Raw genomic sequence first — 26,421 nt, 5'->3', positions numbered from 1 at the left:
TATGTAAATGCAATCATACAGTATGGAACCTTTTCGGACTTTTTTTAGTTGGCAACAATTTCTTTTCTTTTTTTTTTTTTTGAGATGGAGTTTAGCTTTGTCGCTCAGGCTAGAATGCAGTAGTGCGATTTCGGCTCACTGCAACCTCTGCCTCCTGGATTCAAGAGAGTCTCGTGTTTCAACCTCCCAAGTAGCTGGGATTACAAGCACCCACCACCACACCTGGCTAATTTTTGTATTTTTTCAGTAGAGACGGGATTTCACCATGTTAGCCAGGCTGGTCTCAAACTCCTGACCTCAGGTGATCTGCCTGCCTCCGCCTCCCAAAGTGCTGGGATTACAGGCATGAGCAACTGTGCCTGGCCTCAGTTGGCATCAATTTCTAAGGATTAAAATAAGTTGTTGTTCTGATAGTTGTTCCTTTTTATTACTGTGTAATGTTCTATGATATGGATGTACCACAGTTTGCTTAGCCATTTATCTGCTGAAGAATATCTGGGTTGTCTATAGTTTGGTGCTATTATGAATATAAGTACTATATACATTCATGTGGTGGTGAACACAGTTTTCAGTTCTTTGGGATAAACACCTAGGAGTGCAACTGCTGAGTCATTATAGAAAGCACATATTTAGTTTTCTGATACTGCCAAACTATTTTCCAGAGTGGTCATACCATTCTATATTCTCACCAGCAATGTATGAGATGCAGCATTTGGTGCTGTCACTACTTGCAATTTTAGTCATTCTGATAGCTGTGTATTAAGACCTCAATGTGATTTCAACTTGAATTTTCCTAATGGCTAATGATGTTAAATACTGTCATGGACATTTCTGTCATTTGTATATTCCCTTTGGTAAATGTCTGTTGATATCTCTACCCCATTTTCTAACTGGATTTTTCTTTACTGTTGAGATTTAAAAGATCTTTATGTATTCTAGATATGTCTTTTGTCAAATATGTTGTTTTATAAAGATTTTCTCCCAGTCTGTAGCTTGTCTTTCATCCTTTTATAGGATGTTCAAAGCAAAACCTAAATTTTCATTTAGTTCAATGTATCACTTTTCCCTTTTAAGGACAGTGTTTTGTGTCAAGGCCTTAAAACTCTTTGTTTAATGTTTAAATGAAAAATCTTAAGACTTTTCCAAAAATACTAGTAGAGCACTTTGGCCACCTAAGCAAGTAACCTTAATTTATTCCATCTGCTGGGAATATACTTTTTATCCAGCTATTGTTTCATAAACTAGTGTGTTTTATATTATAGTACCTAGCACATGGCTACAGTTTTCAAATGAAAGCTAAGAAATCTGCTTATCTGTATGTTTATACATGCCTGTGCATGTAGGTATGTTACGTATATGTGTTATTTTTCTTTTTTTTTTTTTGAGACGGAGTTTTGCTCTTGTTGTTCAGGCTGGAGTGCAATGGCACGATCTTGGCTCACCGCAACCTCCACTTCCCAGGTTCAAGCGATTCTCCTGCTTCAGCCTCTCGAGTAGCTGGGATTACAGACATGTGCCACCATGCCCAGCTAATTTTGTATTTTTTTTTTTTTTAGTAGAGATGGAGTTTCTCCATGTTAGTCAGGCTGGTCTTGAACTCCTGACCTCAGGTGATCCGCCTGCATCGGCCTCCAAAAGGGCTAGGATTACAGGCGTGAGCCACCGCACCCAGCCATGAGTTGTTTTTCTACCTCCAGATGGTATGGTCAAAAATTAATTCATAAAAGATTTCTATTTAATTGATTTAAAGAAAAATAAGCATTTCACATAAATTAAGTATTCTCTCAGCAATATAGAAACCAACACACATGCTTTTCAAGTTCATGTGACTTGGGTAAGAATATATAATGCAGATATACAACTTTTAAATCCTACCAGGATTTACTATCAAATAAGTTTATGTTACCTCCACTAGATATTTATAATTATATAACTATGAGTTCAATCTATGAACAACATGCAAGTGGGTGCCAGTATCCATTACTTCACGTTTTTCGAGCAGCAATAAAACAAAAAACCTCATCTATTAAACTTTTTAGGATTCTTGTTTTTGTGAAGACTGCAGAACATGCACATACTGTAAAAGTAGCTAACAGAGAAATAACTTAATGATAGCTAGCTTTGTTTGTGTTATGTCTACTCAAAAATAGCTCCCCATTGGTAATTTACAGCTTTGGGGTTTTGTTAATTTAAATGATGAATATTCATTGGATATGTAGATATTTTCCAAATAAAATACTGAAGCATTAATAGCGGAACATAAATTATACTACAAAGAATCACATGTTTCCACAAATTTGATTCATAGATTTGCCAATCTATAGAATGCTGATGTGACAGTTATAACTAGAATAAGAGAAATGACTCTGTATGTGAGGAAAAGACATGGTTTTGGTAAGGTGAAGCTATGAAGTATGAAGGATGTGTGTTCGTTAAGAGAAAAAGACTAACTTTTGCCCTATAGTAGAATGACTTGTTTCACAGTGAGGAAGGAAGAATTCAATCCAAAACAGAACGGATATAAGAAAGTTGTAGTAGGTTTGTGGAAGAGGAATCTTGGAAAAGGAATTTTACATGTGGTCAACCTGGCTAAGTTCTGGATGAATTTATTTATAAATTATCAAATTAATAAGCCTTAATAATACCAGCACTTTGGGAGGCTGAGGTAGGAGGATTGCTTGAGTCCAGGAGTTCAAGACCAGCCTGGGCAGTGTAGTGAGACACTGTCTCTACAGAAAAGAAAACAGAGAAACAGAGTCCTCTCTATTAAAACTGCTCAGGTCTTTTTATAACTGTGTAATTTTCTATATTTGCCTTTGAATACTTTTAATTATCACTTTGGTTAAATGAGTGACTGTAGTTTCAGTGACCTGCAATCCTATTAATCAAGTGTTTTAAGCCTTTGATATTTTTTACTAGCTTCCCAAAATCAAACTCTAAACTTAAGTCTTTCTGACCTCGAGCTAACTTTGGGAGCTTCCAGAGGCCCCCTGAAATATCTCAAGAGAATTTTCTTTCATTATGAAGAGAAATAGTAAACAAGTTAGACTTATTTGACTTTGTTAGATCTGCATGGGAAGCACTGTCAAATAAGAAATGATGTTTAATCTTCTTTAACTTGTACAAATAATGTGTTCCAGAAATTGTGTGAAATTCCTAGAAATCTGATAGACCTGGTCTAATGTTATCAGTCACAATTCTAGTTACCTTAAAATGCTGTATACCACAGAAATAACTAAACTTCCTTGTCAACTGCAACATTATTATAATGAACTCTCATCAGATATTTAACCACGGCCATTTAAAGTCTTGTCATCCAACGACAGTTAATTGTTTTACTCTGGTACTTTCCTGAAAACTATTGTAAGCAACTGTGAATCTAAAGTGTTTCATCTTTGAGGAGATGCAATGGAAAGGACTCTGACAAGTACAGGTTTCTGATGTTAAGATCACACCATTGGACTGGGTAAGAATTCTCATAACTCTTGTGAAGTAACTAACTAATTCATGATGCCGTCACAATGGCAACGACATTTTAACCTGAGTTTTGGAGGACACACTCAAACCACAGCAGGATAGAAGAGACATTTTTACTATATTGAATCTTCCAATCCATACACATGTCTCTCCACTTACTTAGATTTTGTCTGATTTTTTTCATCACTATTTTGGAGTTTTCAGTATACAAGTCCTCCATGTTTTATTAGGTTTACATCTGAATATTTTTTTGCTCACTGTGTGGCCCAGGCTGGAGTATAGTGGCATGATCATGGCTCACTGCAGCCTCCATCTCCTAGGCTCAAGCAGTCCTCCGACCTCAGCCTCCCAAGTAGCTGGGACTAAAGGTGAACACCACCACACTTGCCTAGTTTTTTATTTCTTGTAGAGATGGGGTCTCACTTTGTTGCCCAGGCTGGTCTCGAACTCCTGGGCTAAAGTAATCCTCCCGCCTAAGCCTCCCAAAGTGTTGGGAATACATGCGTGAACCACCACGCCTGGCCTAGCATCTTTTTTTAAGTGACTGTAAATGATATCACACTTTTAATTTCATTGCCCACTTGTTCATTGCTAGTATAGATTGCTAGTATGAAATGAAATTCATTTTTTTATGTTTATCTTACATCCTGTGACTCAAAAGTTTTTGTCTTTCTTATAAGCAATATGATTTCTATTCAATTACTTTGGAAACCCAATTAATGCTTGAATCCAAAGGGTACAGAAAAAGGCCAAACATTTAAAAATAACAGATTTAGCGATGATTTGTATGGTTTTTTCCCTCATAATATGAATGCTTTCAGCAGGACAAATCATATTAAGGCAGACGACCAAGCTGTGGCTGCATTTAAAGCTATTCCTAGGAAAATAATCTTGGAGCTGAGAGCTCTTCTTTCCAGGTGTCTGGTCAACTGACCCAGGAATGGCCAGTCCTGGAGTTGGTAGATGGGAAAACAGGCCCTACCTGTCTTATCACTGCTCATGCTGCTGGCCCTCTGTACAAGAACACTGTTCTTGTTTACATTACTGATACACACCACTGACCATCCGATTCCTTCTACAGGGTAACTTGAGACAGCCAGGATGTTGGTTGGCAGTGATGGACCAGCTCAATGCCATACAACATCACTGAAGTTGCAAAGCAGTTCAGGGAACCATGTACTGTCTGAGACATCATCACAGGTCTAAATAAACACACAACCATCATGGGAGCAGCTGGCGTGGGAAGATCAATATGGTGATCCCAGGCCACATCTTAAAACCAGGCAATAGGAGCTTTTTTTTTTTTTTTGAGATGGAGTTTCGTTCTTGTTGCCCAAACTAGAGTGCAATGGCGCAATCTTGGCTCACTGCAACCTCCGCTTCCCAGGTTCAAGTGATTCTCCTGCCTCAGCCTCCTGAGTAGCTGGGAGTACAGGTGACCGCCATTACGCCTAATTCGTTATATTTTTTTGACAGGGTTTCACCATGTTGGCCAGGCTGGTCTTGAACTCCTGACCTCAGGTGATCTGCCTGCCTCAGCTCCCAAAGTGGGATTACAGGCGTGAGCCACCAAGCCTGGCTTATTTTTTCAGGTGTTTTTACGTACGTTCCTTATGATTTTCTATAGAGTCAGCTTTATTCCTTTCTTTATCTGCAAAACTTTTATTTCCTTTTCTTGCCGTGGTCCACTGGCTAGAACTTCCAGTACAATGTCGAATATGAGTTGTGATTGCCTTGTTCCTGATTTTAGGTAGAAAGAATTCAGGCTTTCCCCATTAGGTATAATGGTAGCTGTAGGATTTTTGCAAAATGCTTATTATCCAGTCTACAAAGGTCTCACCTCTTCCTATTTTTGTGAGGATTTTCATCATGAATGGGTGTTGAATTTGATCAAATGCTTTTTCTGAATCAACTGCTATAGTCATGTAATCTTTTAGTCTGACAATACAATAATTACATTGATTTTTTTTTTTTTTTTTTTTTTTGAGATGGAGTCTCACTCTGTCACCCAAGCTGGAGCGCAGTGGTGCGATCTTGGCTCACCGCAACCTCTGCCTCCCAGGTTCAAGCAATTCTCCTGCCTCAGCTTCCTGAGTAGCTGGGATTACCGGCACGTGCCACCATGCCCGGCTAATTTTTGTATTTTTAGCAGAGATGGGGTTTCACCATGTTGGTCAGGCTGGTCTTGAACTCCTGACCTTGTGATCCGCCTGCCTCAGCCTCCCAAAGTGCTGGGATTACAGGCGTGACCCACCTCGCTCGGACTAGATTGATTTTTAAATGTTGAATCAGCCTTGCATCCCTGGAATGAATCCCATTTGGTGATGGTGCATAATTCTTTGTATATATAGCTGAATTCTATTTAATAATTTATTGGGAAGAATTTTACATTTATATTCATGCGGAATATCTGTTTTCTATCTTTTCTTTTTTCTTTTTTGAGACAGAGTCTCACTATTGTCGGCCTGGGCTGGAGTGCAATGGCACGATCTCGGCTCACTGCAACCTCTGCCTCCCAGGTTACAGCAATTCTCTTGCCTCAGCCTCCCGTGTAGGCTGCGATTACAGGCACCCGCCACCAGGCTTGGCTAATTTTTGTATTTTTAGTAGAGATGGTGTTTCACCATGTTGGCCAGGCTGGTCTCCAACTCCTGACCTCAGGTGATCCACCCACCTCGGCCTCCCGAAGTGCCGGGATTACAGGCATAAGCCACCGTGCCCAGTCTATCTTTTTTCTTAATACTGTCTTTATCTGGTTTTGGTAGCAGGTTAATAACCACATAAAATGAGTGAAATGTTCCTTCCTCTTCTATTTGCTGGAAGAGTCTGTGTAGAACTGGTGCTAAATCTGGTAAGAATTCTCCAGTGAAACTGGGCCTGGAGATTAGTTCAGAGATTTTAAATTACAAATTCATCTTCTTAATAATTATAGGGCCATTAAAATTATCTGTTTCATATTGTGTGAGTTGTAGTAGTTTGTGTTTTTTAGAAACAGGGTTCACTTCAGGCCAGGAACAGCGGCTCATACCTGTAATCCCAGCATTTTGGGAGGCCAAAGAGGGCCAGACCACTTGAGGCCAGGAGTTTGAGACCAGACTGGCCAACAGGGTGAAACCCCATCTCTACAAAAAAAAAAATACAAAAATTCGTCGGGCATGGTGTGGCACACCTGTAATCCCAGCTACTCAGGAGGCTGATGCATGAGAATCGCTTGAACCTAGGAGGTGGAGGTTGCAGTGAGCTGAGTTTGCATCACTGCACTCCAGCCTGGGCGACAGGCATCCAAGCTGTCAAACTTACATACGGAGATTTATTCATAGTATTTGCGTTTTTGATTTTGGCAATCTGTATCGATAATTCTTTTTATTCCTGATATGCAACTGTGTCTTCTTTTTCTTTGTCTCACTAGAGGTTTCTTAATTTTGCTGAATTTTTTGGTAAGAACCAGACTTTTGTATCATTAATTTTCTCTATCGTTTTTGTTTTCAATTGCACTGATTTCTTCTCTTATGTTTTTCCTTCTTCTTACTTTGCATTTATTCTGCTTTTTTTTCCTATCTAGTTTCTTGAGTTTAGACCTTAGGTTATGACTTAAAACCATCTTTCTTTCAGTTTTTAGTGTAACAGATTTCCGTCTCAGGATTGCTTTAGCCACATTCCACATATTTTGATGTCGTATTTTCCTTTACACTCAGTTCTATGTTTCTTTTCCTCTTGAGACTTCTTTCCTAATCATGGATAATTTAAAAGCATGTTGTTTATTTTTAAGAGTGTGGAGATTTTCATTATTATATTACTAATTAATAGTTTGATTCTACTGTGGTCAGAGAGCACACTCTGGTTTCAACTGTATTAATTGGTTGAGGTTTGTTTTATGGCCCAGGTTATAATGTATCTTAGCAAAGTTCTGTGAGAGCTCAAAAATAATTTATATTCTGCTATTTTTGGGTGAGGTGTTCTAACTGGTCTATTGATTACTGAAAAAGGTACTTTGAAGTCTCCAACTATAGTTGTAGATTTGTCTATTTCTCCTTTAATGTCTGTATCTTTTTATTTCATGTATTTTGTAACTCTTTTGTTACATGCATATAAATTTAGGATCACTCTGTTTTCTTTGTGTACTGACACTTCTATCATTATTTAATGCCCCTGATAATTTTCTTTGCTCTGAAGTCTGTTTCATCTAATACAAACATGACCATTCCTGCTTCTTTTGATTAATGTTTGCATAGTATATATTTTTCTACCCTTTTACTTTCAACTTACCTGTATCACTATATTAGAAGTTTCTTATAGATAGCATATACTTGGCTAATGTGTTTTTAACAATATGCCGATCTTTTATTTGTTCTGCTTGTTTTTTTTTGAGACAGAGTCTCACTCTGTCACCCAGTATGGAGTACAGGAGCGCGATCTTGGCTCACTGCAACCTCCGCCTCCTGGGTTCAAGCAATTCTCCTGTCTCAGCCTCCTGAGTAGCTGGGACTATAGGCGCCCGCCACCACGTCTGGCTAATTTTTGTATTTTTAGTAGAGGTGGGGTTTCATTATGTTGGCCAGGCTGGTCTTGAACTCTTGACCTCAGGTGATCCACCTGCCTCGGCCTTCCAGTGTTGGGATTACAGGTGTGAGCCACTCTGCCTGGCATATTTGTTCTGATTTTCTCTCCTAGCTTCTTGTGGGTTACTGATATAGTTTGGATATTTGTCTCCTCCAACTCTCATGTTGAAATGTGGTCCTCAATGTGGGAAAGTGGGGCTTAGTGGAAGGTGTTTGGGTCACTGGGGCCGATCCCTCATGAATGGCTTGGTACCCTTGTTGCAGTAATGAGTGAGTTCTCACTCTGTTTGTTCATGCAATAGCTGGTTGTTTAAAAGAGCCTGGCTTCTATCTTGCTCCCTCTCTTCATCATGTGATACACTTGCTCCCACTTCATCTTCTGTAAAGCAGAGTAAAAGCTTCTTGAGGCCCTCAACAGAAGCAGATGCTTGTGCCATGCTTCTCATACAGCCTGCAGAGTTGTGAGCCAAATAAACCTTTTTCTTTATAAACTAGCCAGCCTCAGGGATTCCTTTATAGCAATGAAAAATGGACTAATACAGTTACTTAAAACATATTTTAGAGTTCCATTTTTTACTTTTCTAGGGTTTTATATGTATCCTGTGGTATAGTCTTTTATTAGTGGTAACTCCAAGCAGTACCTAACAAACATAACTTCCTAAGGTCCACTGGTGTCAATATTTTACCAGTTTGTGACAAATGTAGAAACCCTGTCTCCTTTGTAATTGTCTTAACTATTATTTCTTGTTCAGTAAGTCCTTAAAGTTGCTGGTAGGTTCTTGGAAACTGTGACTTTAAGCAGAATGATGTACTGTATAATAAACCAACTTTACCACAGGAGTTAAGTTCCCATGGCACACAGTACATCACTTCACTTAAAGTTGCAGGACCCAAGAACTCACTGATGATGTTGAGGCCTTAGTGTATACACATGGAGAACCACATCGAACAATGATATAGTGCTTGCTGGACCCATGAGAGTAATGAAAGTCTATTGAATTACCCTCCATTTTGATTTTCCATTTTTCTTTTTTCCTTCCTGATGTTTCTGGATTCCCTCTTTCATTATTTCCTTTCTGTGTTAAGAACATCCTTTAGCTACTCTTTTAGGACTGGTCTGCTGGGAACGAATTCTTTTAGTTTTCTTTCACTTGAAAATGTCTTTATTTTCCCATCATCCTGAAGGGTATTTCTGATTGATACGGAATTCTTGGTAGACAATACTTATCTTTCAGCACTTGAAAAATGCCGCCTTTTCATTTTCTGGCCTCTGTAGTTCCTGATGAAAAATCCAGTATCATTTGAATTGTTCTTCCCCTGTAAGTTAGGTGTTATATCTTTTTCACTGCACACTTTTTTTGTCTTCGGTTTTCAAAAGTTTGATTATGATATATGTAGATGTGGATTCTTTTGGGTTTACCCTGTTTGGGTTTCACGCATACCTTAACTGACACTGCAGAGGAGTCGCTCATGGTGTGTGGCCTCATTGCTGTCATGCATTTGTAAATGGGAGGGATGCCTTGTTATTGCCCAGAAGGGATGGAAATCTAGGCTTTCCATGTGGTCTCCACTGATGCCACCAGGCAGAGGGGCTCATTACTGCCCCCCACTAGGATGAAAGTCCCAGCTTCCTACTTTGTCTTCTCTGATACCCCTGTGACAGGGGAGGGGTCTTCAGCTTGGCAAGGGTGAAGTCCAGGCTCCCAACTTGGCCTTTGCTGATGTGGGTGGTGGTGGGGCCATAGTTTTTTCTATGGTGTCTGGCTAGAGTAGAGCAGTTACTGTTTCAAAATTTTCTGTCTTGCTAGGCTGCCCATCTCTTGATCCTTTGTCAAGGGAGCAGAATTTTTGTCGAGGCCTTCTTTGGTCTGCACTTGACATTTCCAGGTTGCCAGCTTCTTCAGTTCCAAGTTTGGGTATACGAGGCAGAAAAGAAAACCCAGAACTTACTACTTTTAGGTCACTTGGTTACAAGGTCCTTAGGTGATCTGCTTTCTTCCTTACATCTTTGACAGTCTTCTTATGCTTGTTTTTATATGTAATATCCAGGGTGTTTAGATGGATTTAGCAGGAGGAATAGGGAAAACTGTATCTGCTTCATGCTTCCACAAGCCTAAGTCCAATCATTTACTTTAGTGAATTCATTTTTCTTTTTTTTTTTTGGTGAGACAGTCTTGCTTTGTCACCCAGGCTGGAGTGCAATGGTGCAATCTCAGCTCACTGCAACCTCCACCTCCCAGGTTCAAGAAATTCTCATGCCTCAGCCTCCTGAGTAGCTGGGATTGTAAGTACCTGCCACCATGCCTGGCTAATTTTTGTATTTTTAGTAGAGACAGGGTTTCACCATGTTTATCAGGTCTTGAACTCCTGACCTCAAGTAATCCACCAGCCTTGGCCTTCTAAAGTGCTGGGATTACAGGTGTGAGCTACCATGCCTGGCCTTTTTTTTTTTTTTTTAAATTGAGGCAGGATCTGATTCTGTTGGCCAGGTTAGGCTTGAACTCTTGGCCTCAAGCAATCCTCTCACCTTGGCTTCCAAAAGCAGTAGGATTACAGGCATGATCCACTGCATCTCGCCTAGTGAATTCATTTTGATGACAAGAAGAAAAAGTTATCTATTAAATATGATTAAATAATTATTCCAATTCTCTTAAAAACATCCATAAGTTTTTTTGGTTGTTTTTTCACATCCATAAGTATTAACTAAAAAAAAGTCACACAAATCATGGAATTTACTCTTACCTTGTTCACTGCCATTTGCACAAATGTTAAGATTGACATATGCACAAGCAGGACCAGGAAGGGAAGATCCTCTGGTGAGTGTAATTTCCAGTTCAGATCCCTTCAACTGAGCACATGAGAACATATGACTGAGTAACTGTGGCACCTGACTGCAATGTGCCACACCATCATGTAACACAGTGACTTCTCAGTAACAAGAGCTGTACGCAATTGATAACATATTCAATCTCATTACTCAAAGTATCAAAAGCTACAATTAATATCCCATTTTTCTTCTCTTCTTATCCTGGTTTCTTAAAAATATATGCTCACTTAAAAGAAGTCAAATAATTACACAATATGCAAAATACAAAATGAAACTACACTGCAACTCGCCTCACTGAAAAAATAAACAGCCACCATCAGCCCCTCCTTGTCTTGTCCTACTTGTCTCATAGAATGAGACAGGAGAAAATGATTAAATAAGTGACTGAGATATATTTTAAATGATCAACTTCTTTTTTTTTTTTTTTTTTTTGAGACAGGGTCTTGCTCTGTCGCCCAGGATGGAGTGCAGTGATGCGACCTCGGCTCACTGCAACCTCCACCTCCTGTGTTCAAGTGATTCTTCTGCCTCAGCCTCCCAAGTAGCTGGGATTACAGGCGTGCACCACCATGCCCAGCCAATTTTCATATTTTTAGTAGAGATGGGGTTTCACCAGCCCAGGCTGGTCTCGCACTCTTGACCTCAAGCGATCTGCTCGCCTTGGCCTCCCAAAGTGCTGGGATTACAGGTGTAAGCCTAATCTGTGCCCAGTCTAAATGATCTACTTCTAAGTTATAAACCAATATCTTCCCTACCTTAATATCATACTTTCATAAGTGTATCTAAAATTCCTAGATGTAACAACAGAAATGCTATTGTAATCTTTTTTTTTCGTACTGTACTTTCATGGAGAACCCACTACCAGAAGAGTTAAATGTTTTTCAAGCCAATTGCTATTTACTTTTAATTATAATTATCAGAATCCACACACTGCCTTTTCTAGTTTTAGAAAAAACAGGCCATTTTATTTCCGGGCAAAGCTCATGTACCCTCTTGGCTACCTTCCTCAAGAGAACTGTTGTGAAAACAGTTCCATCTTCCCTCCCTGCTCCATCTTTTCTGGGCTTCCACTCTCTGACTCTACCCACTACTGTCCAGAGCAATATTTCAAGACTGAGTGCTGTGCCGATCTCTACTGTGGGACAGAATATCAACACATGAGTACACAAAGTCAAACCTAATCTGAAACCCTTTAGTAGTTCAGTGGAACTCAGGACTCACCTGTGTTTTTTCTTGAATAAGGACTTTATCTGATGGAGAAACTGGATATGGTTTCAAGGGAGCCTTTATGGTGGCAAATATGAACTCTGTGTGGCTTTCAATAACATTATTCAGATATGTTCCTTCAGACTTCGCTTTATAGTACACTGTGATTTCATCAGTTGGAACCAGATTGCACTGAAAACACATACAGAAAAATTTAAAAGGGAAGTACATTCTATTAACCAGAACTGAAGGAAGGTACTGTTGAACAAGGGCTACGGACCCCATGCTGAATCATCACAGAAGGGCAGTCACCCTTCCCTCCCTGCTGGGTGATCTGTAAGACTAACTGCACTCAGTACATGATTAACTTTGTGTCCTTTTCACCACTCTTCGGGGGATAGGGCATGTTTCTTTTCCTAGAACAATCAGTACCTCATGAATGTTGAAACCAAGAAATTACTTAGAACCCACTTACAAAGCTCTGAACTGATTCAGAGGTCACAAGCACCCACTTATCTGGTGGAACAGCCTCCTCAGACCCTGAACCGTCTGGGAAGAAAGATGTATGGTAGCTGTCCCTGCCCTCTACAGGGCAAGAAATCCTGATTCTCTCACTAGCAGGGGTTTTGCAGCCCCTCTGCTCTCCAGAATGAGCTCTCTGCATATTCCTCAGCTCTCTAATAAGGAAAAACTACCCAACTCTGTCCAAATCCGGGAACCCCCCCTTAAACTAGAAGCCTGTCTATGCTGACTGCACCTCTGCCCTTCTGCAAAGACACTATCATCTCTGATTACCTTCTGCCCCAGTCACAGGGGATATTCTGTAGAAGCCCAACGGAGCTAAAAAAAAAAAAAAAAAGGATGGGAAAAGGCAAAGGCTGGCTGAAAGCTACAACCTGGGAGTTGTACACATGGGGAGAGGAAGAGGAGTGACTTTCCTGCCGAATACATTCCAAATGGACGATGGATTAGTGATTGTTATGCATTGATCACTATGGTTTATATTACCTGCCTCTCCTATCTTCTCCCAACAACCAAAAGAAACAAAAAGCTAAAACAGTAGCTTACTCTTAACTGACAAACTAACCTTTTTGCGAAGTTTCTGTATGCGATTGATAACTTCCCGAGCCATTCCTTCATCTACCATTGACTGGTCAGGAGTGACATCTAAGAGGACCAAAGCCTGTGGGAATGAACAGTGCACACCATGACAATCAAATAAGGAGAAACACTTCTTCCCAACTCAGCAAAATGTTATTTAAATCTGGAGAGTCTATAATGCAGCACTATTTTTTCACACAAATGAGCAAATGCAATAAAATTAATCTAGTTTATCATTCAGGTACTTCTTCATAATCAGCTAGTCCTCTGTCTCTGGAGAAAGCTGTGCAGGTTTTTGTTTCTTGTTTTTTTGTACGGTGCTGCTCACAGGAGATGCCCTGGGACCACCTCTTATCAGAGTCCCTCACATGACTCTGCTTTTTGGCCATCTAAGAAATAATATCAACTCTTCTAATAAGTAAGATCAATAATCATGAAGCCCTTGGAGCAGCACAGCTTTTCAGGCCACAACAAGTGGATCAAAGGCCTCAGCACAGTCAACTCCAAGTGACTTTCCTATACCATGACCCCTGTGATCTTCAGGTTTGTCAGAACGACTCAAGACAAATTCTACAATGGACCACAAAACTTTCTGTGACTTAAACTGCCATATTTTTGCTAAGGTTAATGTTTCTATCTCATCTATTCTGAAGGTTGCTGATTATGATGTAGCAATAATGACACTATCGCTTCTGTTACACAGCATGTTGCAGAGTAAAATACACTCTACAAAAGACTTGTACATTAGGCATCATCTCATTTACCTTGGAGTAAACAGAGAAGTTAAGAAATGACTCACTTCACAAAGGCATCAGAGGTAATGAAATGGATGATAAACTCTAAATTCCAGTCAGTGCAGGGCCACTACAACATGTAAGCCATGTCAAGAAACTCAGAAGCATCACATGATGACACTTTTTTAAGTGTGGACAACTTTTCAGACCCCTAACATCTGCTGTAATGAGGAAGAACTGCCCACTGTCAGTGTTTAGAAACCTCCTCGCTGCCTTCTTTCCCAGCTACGATACCTCTGACTCCTTGCCACTGTCTTCCCATGTAGAGTTCTATATGCATCTAATTTAAGCGCCTGGGTAAAGGACTGAGGAGGTCGACCTTCCTTTCATGGAGGTGCTGCTCTACCTTCCCCTGCACATGGTATGCCAAGCACAGAGGGACCCCTGCAATATCCCCAAACCCACATGCGAGATCTTACAACGATGCTGACTGGGGATGTCTGGTCAGGACTGCAAAGAGATAGTCTCTTCTCCAACATGGCAAAAAATATTGATCCTGGAATCTAAAACAGTTCGTATATTCTCTTAAAAGAGTGTTCCCTGACCACTTTCACCCTACATCCATTTTTGGATAGGAGCCCTCTGTGTACTTATTTCTACCAGATAACTTATCAGGTAGAATACTAAGAACTGGCTTAATTTCAGGTGTCCTTGACTGACTCCTTCCTTGAAGGGTTCATTTTTGTGCAACCCCACACTTGGGACAATTACTCACATATAGAAATCACAAAATGCTTATTTATGTATTCATTAAACAAATGCATATGTTAAGGGCATAATAATATATTAGTTTAATAAAGCCAATCTAAACCAAGTAACTGGTTTATTTTACCCTTAGACAAGCTGTCAACATTATCAGGAAAGGCATAGGCAAATACTTTCTCCTCTTATGCTCTCATCTCTTGGTAAAGAAATGTTCTAGGAAACAGAAAAATACCTGAGCATCTGAGTGTGCTTCAAATTGCGCAGTTCCACCTGTGGACTGATCAAAGGTGTACATGAGGCGAATGTCTTCATCGTGCAATTCATGGCCTTCCACAACAATGGTCCCTATGGAGAAGCAGCTACACTGTTAATCAGCTTCCCCTCCTCTTCAAGCTGCCCCACTACCTGTGTGTTATGCCCCTTCTTGATTAAAATTTCACAACAGCAAAGCCACAGAGGCTTCAAGAGATCATTTCCCTCTGACTCATGTCATGGTTGTAGCCAAGACATGACAAACTTTCTTTAGATTACATTATGCTACCTTGAAGACAGTTAAGTCATCACCAGTATCTACCAGTTTTATATAAACTCTCAGGTCCAAAGACGTGACAAACCTAAGGGAAGGCACCAAGAGGCAGCAAATGCTCACCATAAACACAGAGCAGCAGGATATAATGAAGAAAATACAGTCTTTAAAGAGAAAGTGAACTTAGGTCCACTGTTTGCTGGCTGTATGACATGGTGTTCTGCTACCTGCTGAGCAAGATGTGGTGAGGCTAAAATGAGACGGGCAGTGTGTACTACTGAGCATCATGCCTGTTCAGGGGAGGCAGAAATGTGCACAGCTGCTGATGATAACACCCCCGCTGATAGGGAGGCACACTGTTGTCACTGATGATGACTTCTTGGGCTCTGAGCACCCGGGTGTCATTTTTATGTTTACTTTGTCTCTGTGTTCTGAAGATGATCTTGTTTTCCATCAGTGCAGAACGGTCCATTCAGAAACTAGGCTTTCAATTTCAAATAAGGTTTAACTCAGGAATTTTTTTTTTTTTTTTTTGAGACAGTCTCGCTTTGTCACCCAGGCTGCAGTGCAGTGGCGGGATCTCAGCTCACTGCAAGCTCTGCCTCCTGGGTTCACGCCATTCCCCGGCCTCAGTCTCCCGAGTAGCTGGGAATACAGGCGCCTGCCACCACACCCGGCTAATTTTGTGTGTGTATGTGTGTGTGTTTTTAGCAGAGACGGGATTTCACCGTGTTAGCCAGGACAGTCTCAATCTCCTGATTTCGTGATCTGCCCACCTAGGCCTCCCAAAGTGCTGGGATTACAGGCGTGAGCCATGACGCCCAGCCATCTCAGGAATTTTTGATGCTTTGGCTATCTGGTGAACAATTTAGATTTGTGGCTTGAAGGCTCGTAACACTTTGTTATTTTAATATTTTGAGTTGATTAGTACTTAGTAATAACTTGAGGTTTAGCTGCTAATGTCTTATGTTTTATTAATTCTATCTAAATATTTGGAGAATCTTAGGGACAGTGCCCCCATCTGATTTATGAAACCTCAAATCTCTCTTCTCAAGACATCTCCCAGCTTATGATTTTCAACTTCAGAGGAAGCCGTAACAATAAACAGCTTGTGCCCCGGGATAGTTACAGGATGTCAGACAGCCACAATCAGATCATGTATGATTCTAATCATGGCAGAGCTGCAAATTTCTGGGCACCCTGAAATGCTCTGTATAGGGGTGGCAAGATTGGGCTGATTTCCCTTTCCTAATCCCATCATTTGGTTAGGTACCCATACATGTTTTTATGTTACCCTACACTTTCCCTTTATAACATTTATCAAAACCATAATTATTTTCCCAAATCTTCAATGTCAGCAAGCACCATGAAAGTAAGGACAAAATCACCCTAGGCTCCAGGGATCCTCCCACCTCAGCCTCCAGAGTAACTGGGATGGCAGGCGCATACCACCACACCTGGCTAAGTGTGGTAGTATGTGCCTGTAGTGATCTCAAGTGATCTATCCATCTGGGCCTCCCAAAGTGCTGGGATTACAGATGTGAGCCACTGTGCCCAGCTATTTTCTTTCCAAACTGTAAGAATTACTTATAATAAACATTTTTATCAACAGGAAAAAAAGTTTTATTTAAGAAAAGGATGGCCAGGTGCAGTGGCGCACACCTGTAATCCCAGCAATTTGGGGGGCCGAAGGTGGGTGGATCACCTGAGGTCAGGAGTTAGAGACCAGCCTGGCCAACATGGTGAAACTCTGTTTCTACTAAAAATACAAAAATTAGCCAGGCGTGGTAGTTCGTGCCTGTAATCCCAGCTACTTGGGAGGCTGAGGCAGGAGAATCACTTGAACCTGGGAGGCAGAGGTTGCAGTGAGCCAAGATCGTGCCACTGCACTCCAGGATGGATGACAGAGCGAGACTCTGTCAAGAAAAGAGAAGAGAAGAGAAAAGAGAGAAAACAGAAGAGAGTAAGGAAAGGAAAGGAAAGGACAGGACAGGACAGGACATGACAGGACACGACAGGACAGGAAAGGAAAGGATGTGATATTAAAAGTCAAACAGTAGCCTAAAAAATATCCCTCAGCCTGAGGACATAAATGGTGCCCTTGTCTGTGTAGACACCTACCAGTCTTCTGGAACTGCTCCAGCTCCTCACTGCTCAACTGCTTGATGGACGTCATCACTGCCTTAAAGGCTCCCTTCAGACGCTTCCCCAGGACCATGTGATCTGGTTCTGCCCTTAGCCGAATGCCATACTTGTTTTTATCTGTAGACAGTGTAACTTTTCGAACATTCAGTTCCTACAGTTAGTGCACAAGAGGAAACAAATATGAGAAATGAAAACATATGTTCACACAAAAACATATGTCCACAGCAGCATTATTCCTAACTGCCAGAAAGCAAGAACACCTCAAGTGTCCATCAACTGTGAATGGATAAACAAAATGCAGCATACACATGCAATAGAGTATTTGGCAATATGAAGGATCGAAGTACTCATACATGCTACAACATAAATTAATGTGAAACATTATGCTAGGTGAAACATGCCAGACATAAAGATTACAAATTGTATGATTCCACTTATATGAAATGTCCAGAGAAGGCAAATCCAGAGACAGCAAATAGGTTCATGGATACCAGGAAATGGTCAGATATTGAGGGGAAAATGGTGTGTGAATGCTAATGAATACTGGGTTTCTTTCTGGGACGACGAAAATGTTCTAAAACTGTGGTGATGGTTGTACCATTCTATAAATATGCTTAAAAACCAGTGACTTGTATGGTAAGAAGAAAATGTTTCTTATGAAGATCTATCAAGACAGTTGAGCATAACAGAAAAAGGACTCCAGAACCAAAATATAAACTTCATCCTTCAGAGGTAGCCTTTGTGCAAGCAACTGCAGAGTACCACAAGGTTAACTATCAACTAAGCGGAAGATCAGTTAAAAAGAACACTTCATGCTTCAGTCATTCTATTGAGGATTACTGATGCGGCAGGGATGGTGATGGCACAGTAGCGGATGGGAAAATGAGAACAGCTTGAAGAAAATAATACGGAATGTTTAGTTTTACCATTATATTTAGCTACATTAATTAATCTCATTTTAAGTGAAGTAGTTAATTTCAAAATTTTTCAGCTGGGTGTGGTGGCGCAAACTTGTAATCCTAGCACTTCGGGAGGCCGAGGTGGGAGGATCACTTGAGCTCAGGAGTTAGAGACCAGCCTGGGCAACATGGCGAAACCCCATCTCTACAAAAGCCTGTACTACTATGCCTAATCTCCGCCACTTGGGAGGCTGAGGTGGGAGGATTGCCCGAGCCCAGGAGATGGAGGCTGTAGTGAGCCAAGATCACATCACTGCACTCCAGCCTGGGTGACAGAGTGAGACCCTGTCACAAAAAAAAAAAAAAAAAAAAAAAAAATTTCTATTTTATGCATAGCCACAGGTACTAATTTCAGAATTTAAAATCTAACTTTTGGTTTCTAATATTTCTCCAGAACTTTCAAGCAACTGAAAACCAAATATAGAAATTAATTAACATTTTCTATAATAATGATTTTAAATATCACCTGTGAAAAGAATAAACAATGAAATTTTAAAAAATATTTGTTTTCTATCATCACAAACAAGATGAGGTAAAACATATTTGTTTTTAAAACATTATGGAATACACATGTTTTAAAATATCATGGAATAAAAATGTTTAGGAAGACAACTGACACTATAAACTTTGACCCCAAAACTCCACTTCTGGAATCTATCCAATATCCATACACTGATATATGTATACATGTACACATAAAGCTTTTGTTTGTAATCAGAAACCTAAATGTCAAACAACAGGAGAGTAATTAAATTATGAAGCAGCCAGGAAGTGAGACTCCAGGGAGAGATGGGGTGGAGAGAGGCTCACTATGCTAGTGCTTCGACTTTTTACATGCGAGGGTACTTGTCACTTGCATAATTTGGAAGAACAAAGTTTCTTTGGTAGTTATCAAAAAGTACTTCAGAAGGCCAGGCACAGTGGCTCATGCCTGTAATCCCAGCACTTTGGGAGGACGAGGCAGGCAGATCACTTGAGGTCAGGAGTTTGAGACCAGCCTGGCCAACATGATGAAACCCCATTCTCTACTAAAAATAGAAAAGTTAGCTGGGCGTGGTTGCGGGTGCCTGTAATCCCAGCAACTCCGGAGGCTGAGACAGGAGAATCGCTTGAACCCAGGAGGTGGTGGTTGTGGTAAGGCACCACTGCACTCTAGCCTGGGTGACAGAGTGAGAGACTCTGTCGAAAGAAAAGAAAGAAAAGTAAAGTAAGGGAAAAGGAAAAGGAAAGGACAGAACAGAGAAGAACAGAACAGAACAAAACCTCAGGGAAGTGAATGAAGACGATAGATGATAGGTAAAGAAATTCATTGATCTTGAAATATTTTTAAAAGAATTACAACAAATTTATGTTGATTCCAAGCACAGTGTAAAATATGGATTATTACATTTGTTATGACTATACTAATAAAAATAAATTATACAGTCAATATGTACTTTGAGGATTATTCATCAAAATAATGTTCTAAGTCTATCTGTACCAAAAACAGACAAATCATCTACCTTACCTCAATGATATACTTCTCCAAAGACTTGATATCTTTAAGAGCTTCTGGATCTTGATGGATAACCACAATTTCTTTCAAAGGATACTAGGAGGAAAAGGGAGGGGAAAGTTCACTCAGCAGCCAGTCCTCTAAAACTGCAGAAAAATGGAATATTAAATGTTTATTTGAATCTCAAGCTCTAGTCAGGCTGGACTAGTAACTAAGTCATTCACACCCTCACTGCAGAAAAGGAAAAAGGCCATTGGTGGAAGCTCTCTATATTAAGAAAGCATTCCAAACACTTAATTATTTAGCTCTGTGCCATGTAAAATAGAAGAAAAATTTCAAACCTTTATGGGAATAGTTTTTCGGTCTCTGATCACTCTTCCAAGTTCAATCACAGACTGCATCTGAGATACTGCACTCTCTGTTTTCTTGTCAATCAATTCTTCTCTGAGTGGTAGAGGTAGGAATATGAAAGAGTTTAGATTTAAAAGGAGAAAATTGAAGGCACTAGGCATGCATAAGCGAGGAAGAGGGTCAGGCTAGAGAAGTGTGGCTAGGCCCTCCTGGTGAAGCACCAGGGGAAGGGCAATGCAGAGCCTGCCGCTCAACACCCAGCACCTCCCCAAGGAGCCCCCATGGGGCACGCCCACACCCCACCTGCTGCAGCTCTACAAAGGGGTTCCACACCAAGCATCCTTGCTACCGTGTACCAAAGTGGGCCCCATCCTGCAGCCTGAGGAGTTCATGTCAGCTGGGGCGGGAGGCAAGGCAAAGATGAAGCTGAAGCAGGGAAATGCCTCCTCTTGCCCACATGTTTGAGCAACTCTCCCCTCCTTGGCACAGGTGAGGCTTATTTCTATTTGAGTCCTACCGAACACGGGGCAGCATGAGGTAGTGGATGCTGAGTGTGTCCTTGTCCTGAACAGAAACAGGGTCAATCAGCACCTTTAGATTCTGGTACATCAATTCAGTGAGAAAAGGCGTGTAGGGAGCCTGTATGAAGACACAGGACATCATGTCAGTCATGTCAGTCATATGCAGTCATCAACAACTGATCTCATTTATACTGAGAAACAACTAAACATGTTAGAGAATAACACAGTAATAGGCACCAAAATGGGCACGAGGTTACAAAACATGCCCTGTGAATGAGAAATGGCCTCATATCCCTGAAGCATAGCTGCAGGACTGTAGCTAGAAAAACCCAAAGCACCTCTAGAATTCTGAAGGATGCCTAAAATAGAAACAGGAGCACCTAATGATGTATCAGCCAAGTCAATACGCACAGAAGACTGACTGTCCCAAACCTCAGAAACCTCATCTGTAAACTGGGGAAAATACCCGCTGCTTCACAGAATGAAGGTGATGAGATCAGGCATGGAGAGCACCAGGAACAGCACCTTGTACAAAGCAGATTTTCCTTCGGTTAAGAAATAAATAGGAGCCTTATAACATATGGAGTAAAGGAAACAGGATAGAAACAATTAAAGTTGGAGCTGTTCCACTTTTATATTATTTAACTAATACCTGAACTGATAAGAACATATATCAAACAACTACTTGCACGTTTTCCTCTCAATGCTAAGTTAAAGTATTTTTTGTGAGATATATATATATATTTACTCAGACAGGTATTAGCTGAAGAACCTCTCCATTACTCACAATTATGGCAATCCACATTAAGATGAGATATGTCTTACTTTGAACTGTAGATCTTCGTTCTAGAGCCAAGGGCCCTGACATATATTGTACTGCCAGAGATGTAAGAAAGAATCTAGTATTTCTTAGTCCTTACTTAACATGTATAAGCTAACAAGATTTCTGAAAAGGAACTAGAGCTATAAGGTGTTATAAAACTTCTATATCTATTTTTGGCAGAATAATACAGAATAGATATAAATGGAGGATGCTGCAGCAAGTAGGTGCCGAAGGCAGCTCATAGGCCAAAGGGTACTACAAAGAAGCCAATCATCTTACCATAAGTCTGCAAAGAGAAAGCAGAACACTAAACAAGGTTTCTAGGGCCATGACACAATCCTCCATCCCATTTTCACCCTAATGAGTAAAAAGGAAACATAAACATTAAACTGCTAAAATAAGTGTTTACCATTAAAAAATAAGTTTATTAAAAAGAGGCAATCTTCAAAGAGCATGCAGCATACAGACAGGACACGAGACAGAGAAAGGAGAAAGGGCCACGACCACAGGCCATCCACGGTCGATGCTACCAGGGTGGCCCTTCAGGGCAGTGCAAGAGGACTGGCCAGGATGTGCACCTGCTGTCCCACTGACTATCCCCACCTGAGGCGAGATGATAGGGAAGTAGAGCTTAACTGTAGGACCTGAAGGATGAAGGTAGAATTGATCTACCCACAACAGACAGAAACAGTTGCTAACCGAAAACTTTAAAGTACCTTTAAATAAGATTTCTTATGTTAAAAAAGTATATACTGTGTATTAAAAAAAAATACCAATTCATTGTAGGAAAAACAAAGATAATGAAAAAATTTCAATCATAATTAAGTTATCCAGAGACAACTACTGTAAGCATCTTAGCCTATGTCCTTCTAGGTATGTGTGTGTGAGATACATCTGCACAAAAATGAAATTACAGTTGTGTTGCAGGCTTTTATTATTAATGCCTTTTAAGACATGACTGGCCAGGCACGGTGGTTCACACCTGTAACACCAGTGCTTTGAGAGGCTGAGGCCGGTGGATCACCTGAGGTCAGGAGTTTGAGACCAGCCTGGCCAACATGGTGAAACCCTGTCTCTGCTAAAAATACAAAAATTGGCCAGGCGTGGTGGCGCACACTTGTAATCCCAGCTACTGGGGAGGTTGAGGTAGGAGAACTGCTTGAACCCGGGAGGCAAAGGTTGTAGTGAACCGAGATCATGCCACTGCACTCCAGCCTGGGTGACAAGGGTGAAACTCTTGTCTCAAAAAAAAAAAAAAAAAAAAAAAAGACATGACTAATGGGTAGTGGGAGCCTTCATTGGGTCTGCAGTAAAGAGACCTTGCTCTCTCTATTATGCATCATTGTTATTTATGTGCCTGGCTTAAGTCCTGAGACCAGGACCTATGCTCTGCTCATCCTAAACCCCCAACAGCTACAGAGGAGTTCTGTCCACAGTAAATAATATCTGACTCCCTTGTGGTAGAAGGAAGTACCCCTCTCAATATTAATGCCATATCTACCAGTATTTTTATAAAATATTTGCATGATTTTATTTTGAATTTTAAGAGGTCTGCTCAGTGTAGTCCTGTTTGTGCCTTGACATTCTCCCTCCAATATGACATGTACATAATTGTATGGTGAAAATAATGCAAAATGACTTTCAGAACTTATAGATCCCTATCCCTCAAATGACAAATATAGTTAAAATGCAATGTAAAAGGAAAAGAAAAACAAAGCTTCAAAAATTGAGAGCAACTGAAAATGTTCCTCTCCCTTCTGGCTATTCTCATATTTCTTCTACTTTCAAACTTCATACACTTTTTGCTTTTCCCAACAGCAGTCTGCACTTACCTTTAACCTTCTGCGGTTCATTCTAACATACCAATTGGTCAGAATATCTACAAACTTGACCAGGCGAGGCACCACAGTATAAAGCCTATAAGCTAAAAGTAAGACAAGTCAATCAGGCAGCAAGTGGGTTACCAGGCATCTGGGGTGGGGAGAGGGTTGGATACAACAAAGAGGGGGCAGCTCCTTCCATTCAAGTGCCTCCACTTACTAAGGAGGAAAGAACCAAAATGAATCAATCACATAATGACTGTTTGTTGAGGATGTGCTACATGGCAGTCAGAGTGTTTAGGGCTGCACACAAAAAAATCACCATGTGAGCCACATGCGAATTCCCATTGGTCAGTGAGAAAAGCCAAAAACTCCAGTATGTGTGGATCAAAGTCCAAGGCTGCCCACTACACAACTGTAGGAAATGCCGTTTACTCGGAGTTGTGCAATTTGACAGCATCAACAATGCCCAACTTCTTTCCATTGTATTACACTGTACTTCAACTAAAAGACAAAAAGCACAAATCAGATGCTAAGAGGTACAGCATAGGCCAGTGATTCTCAAACAAAAGCAATTTTGCCCCACGGGAAACATTTGTCAATGTTTGGAGAAACATTTTGCTTGTCACAACTTGGAGGGTAGCACAGTGCTACTGGAATCTAATGGGTAGACCCAGAGATGCTGCTCGGTTATAATGCACAGCACAGCCCCACCACAGAAGATGACCTGGCCCAAACTGTCCATAGTGCTGCAGTTGAGAAACTCTGGCACAGGCTATGAATAAAATAGAACTGGCCTTCTAAACATAACAGTCGAGTAAAAACAGCATCAGAGGTAGTGAAGCTCTTGAGGAATTAGGAGGATTTGAAGAGTTCCCTGAGAAACCCAGAGATCAAGTAGGAAAGAAAGGGTGTTTAGCCAATTGTCTGAGGCAAGGCTTATTTTACAGATTCTCATTCACCTCCCCTTTAATTAATACTCTTTGTTACATAAAAACAAACACCAAAAACAAAAAGAATAAGACCAATACTTAGAAACAAATACAATTTATAGTAATGAAAAGAGTCCAGGGAGTGTTAATGATGCTTCTGGTCTAAGCTAAGAGATGAGAAGTTGCAACGGGCAGAGCTGCTGTGCTGCTTTTCACTAAGACCAGAACTCAGGTGCCAGTGGGCTGAGCTCCAGGCCAGAGTCGTTAGCTGGTCACACTTTCTTCGACAGGTGATTTCAGTAACTGAGACCTGTCTAAATGATTTCTAGGGTTCACGGCACTTTTTACCTTCCAGGAAGCTCAGCTTTTCTATGTTCCGGTTTCAACTCTGAGGGAGTAAATGAACCCAAATAGAACCCCGCATACAATGAATAAACATACAACACACAGGGGCAGCAGCAGCAGCCACTACCCAGGCCGCCACCACCCTGTGAGGCAGGTCCTCTCACACCCACAGTGCTGCTGAGGGAGTGGAGGACATGAGGCTGACAGGCCGGCAGAACCGGGACTTAAACACGACCCACAAAACGTGGCTGCCGACCTCTAGTTTCCAGGCAGACCAGGCTCCAGCCAGGATGCACACTCTCCAGACCCAGCTTCACAGGAGGTCATGGCAGCTGGTGCCCAAATATTGAAGGGGGTCCGGGCAACAATCCCCACGTTTCCCACCCACTCGTATCACTCAGGAGGGAAAAGCGGACACAGGTGTGAGCATGTCTGGGGAGAGTGTGCTGGGCTCCCAGTGCTGCCCTCGCCAGGGCAGCACTCAGCCTCACACTCACTTCCATCTTCATCTATGTCTATCTGAGCAACAGCTGGACTGTCGTGATCCTTCCACATGTTTAACAAGGTGGACAAATCCTGTAGCAGTCCTTCTGTGCTAAGTGGGGCAGCACCGCCTACTCCAGGGAGCAGCATGTGCCCGTATCTAGGCTAATGGTGAATCCCAGGTCTGTAGTGGCCGCTGCTCCTGCCCAACAGCAGCAGGAACCGCAGAGCCCTGTAAGGGTGGATTTGCCTTGCCCTCTTTTGCCCTCACGGTGACCCAGGGCCTCTGTCCACCCACTTCAACTGATTATCTAAGGTGTCCTAGATTTCTCACCTGGACCTATGGTTGTGACTATCTCAAACCTTAAGGAAGCCAACATAATGTACTTTTTGAATCTCTGTAAAATTACCCAACAAACTCCCTGTTGTTAGTTAATAGAAATAACAGCAAAATGTCCATTTCATTATTGCTCTTCTGACTTTTCTAATTTTTCTGGAAAAGAAGGGGACTATTTAGTAATGAAAATAGACCTAAAAATAAATTATAAGTGCATTAATAACAAGTATTATTTATTGAGTACCTATCATCTGCCAGCTACTTTATGTAAATCGTCTCTACTTAAGCCTTACAAACACTACTGGGCATTCTGCAGATAAAGAAACTGAAGGTCAAGATAGACTGAATAAGAGTGGCATCTGATGGCACAATGGGGTGATTACAGTCAACAATAATTTCTTGTACATTTAAAAACAACTAAAAGGGTATAACTGAGATGTTTGCAACACAAAGATATGATAAATGCTTGAGGTGATGGATATCCCATTTACCCTGATATGACTATTACACACTGTATGTCTATATAAAAATATCTCCTGTACCCCATAAATATATACATCTACTATGTACCCACAAAAAAAAAAGGAAATTGATGGTCAGACTTCAGGCAACTCTCTGGATTGGGAACAAGTGGTAGAGTTGGGCTCTGAACCTATGGCTATCCAGCTCTAAACCTCTTCTGTGGAGCGTTGAGACCACGAGGACAACCCCTAAAGACAGAATTCCCCAGGGCTTTTTTTTTTTTCTAAGATGGAGTTTCGCTCTTATTGCCCAGGCAGTGGTGCAATCTCAACTCACTGCAGCCTCCGCCTCGCAGGTTCAAGCAATTCTCCTGCCTCAGTCACCTGAATAGCTGGGATTACAGGCACCCGCCTCCATGGCCAGCTAACTTTTTTTTTTTTTAAATATATTTTTAGTAGAGACAGGGTTTCGCCATGTTGGCCAGGCTGGTCTCAAACTCCTGACCTAAGGTGACCTGCCTGCGTTGGCCTCCCAAAATGCTGGGGATTACAGG

The 26,421-nt window shown here is 41.1% G+C and overlaps 1 protein-coding gene across 3 annotated transcripts in view; it reads right to left on the bottom strand.

Moving 5' to 3' along the window:
• Window positions 1-26,421, bottom strand: part of IARS1 (isoleucyl-tRNA synthetase 1) — an 80,181-nt gene that overhangs the window by 12,255 nt on the left and 41,505 nt on the right. For all 3 annotated transcript variants that reach the window (XM_024252029.3, XM_054521066.2, XM_054521067.2), the window contains exons 21-30: window positions 23,322-23,413; window positions 21,769-21,846; window positions 20,663-20,784; window positions 20,136-20,238; window positions 19,807-19,890; window positions 17,317-17,491; window positions 14,902-15,014; window positions 13,157-13,252; window positions 12,085-12,261; window positions 10,779-10,884 (exon numbers count right to left, since the gene is read on the bottom strand). In XM_024252029.3, coding sequence (XP_024107797.3) covers window positions 10,779-10,884; window positions 12,085-12,261; window positions 13,157-13,252; window positions 14,902-15,014; window positions 17,317-17,491; window positions 19,807-19,890; window positions 20,136-20,238; window positions 20,663-20,784; window positions 21,769-21,846; window positions 23,322-23,413 — 1,146 coding nt within the window. The remainder of the gene's footprint in view (window positions 1-10,778; window positions 10,885-12,084; window positions 12,262-13,156; window positions 13,253-14,901; window positions 15,015-17,316; window positions 17,492-19,806; window positions 19,891-20,135; window positions 20,239-20,662; window positions 20,785-21,768; window positions 21,847-23,321; window positions 23,414-26,421) is intronic.

This window comes from Pongo abelii, chromosome 13, assembly GCF_028885655.2.
Source record: "Pongo abelii isolate AG06213 chromosome 13, NHGRI_mPonAbe1-v2.0_pri, whole genome shotgun sequence".
NCBI classification, from domain to species: domain Eukaryota; kingdom Metazoa; phylum Chordata; class Mammalia; order Primates; family Hominidae; genus Pongo; species Pongo abelii.
Note: the sequence above shows the minus strand (reverse complement) of the source record. Positions and strands in the feature narration are given on the sequence as shown.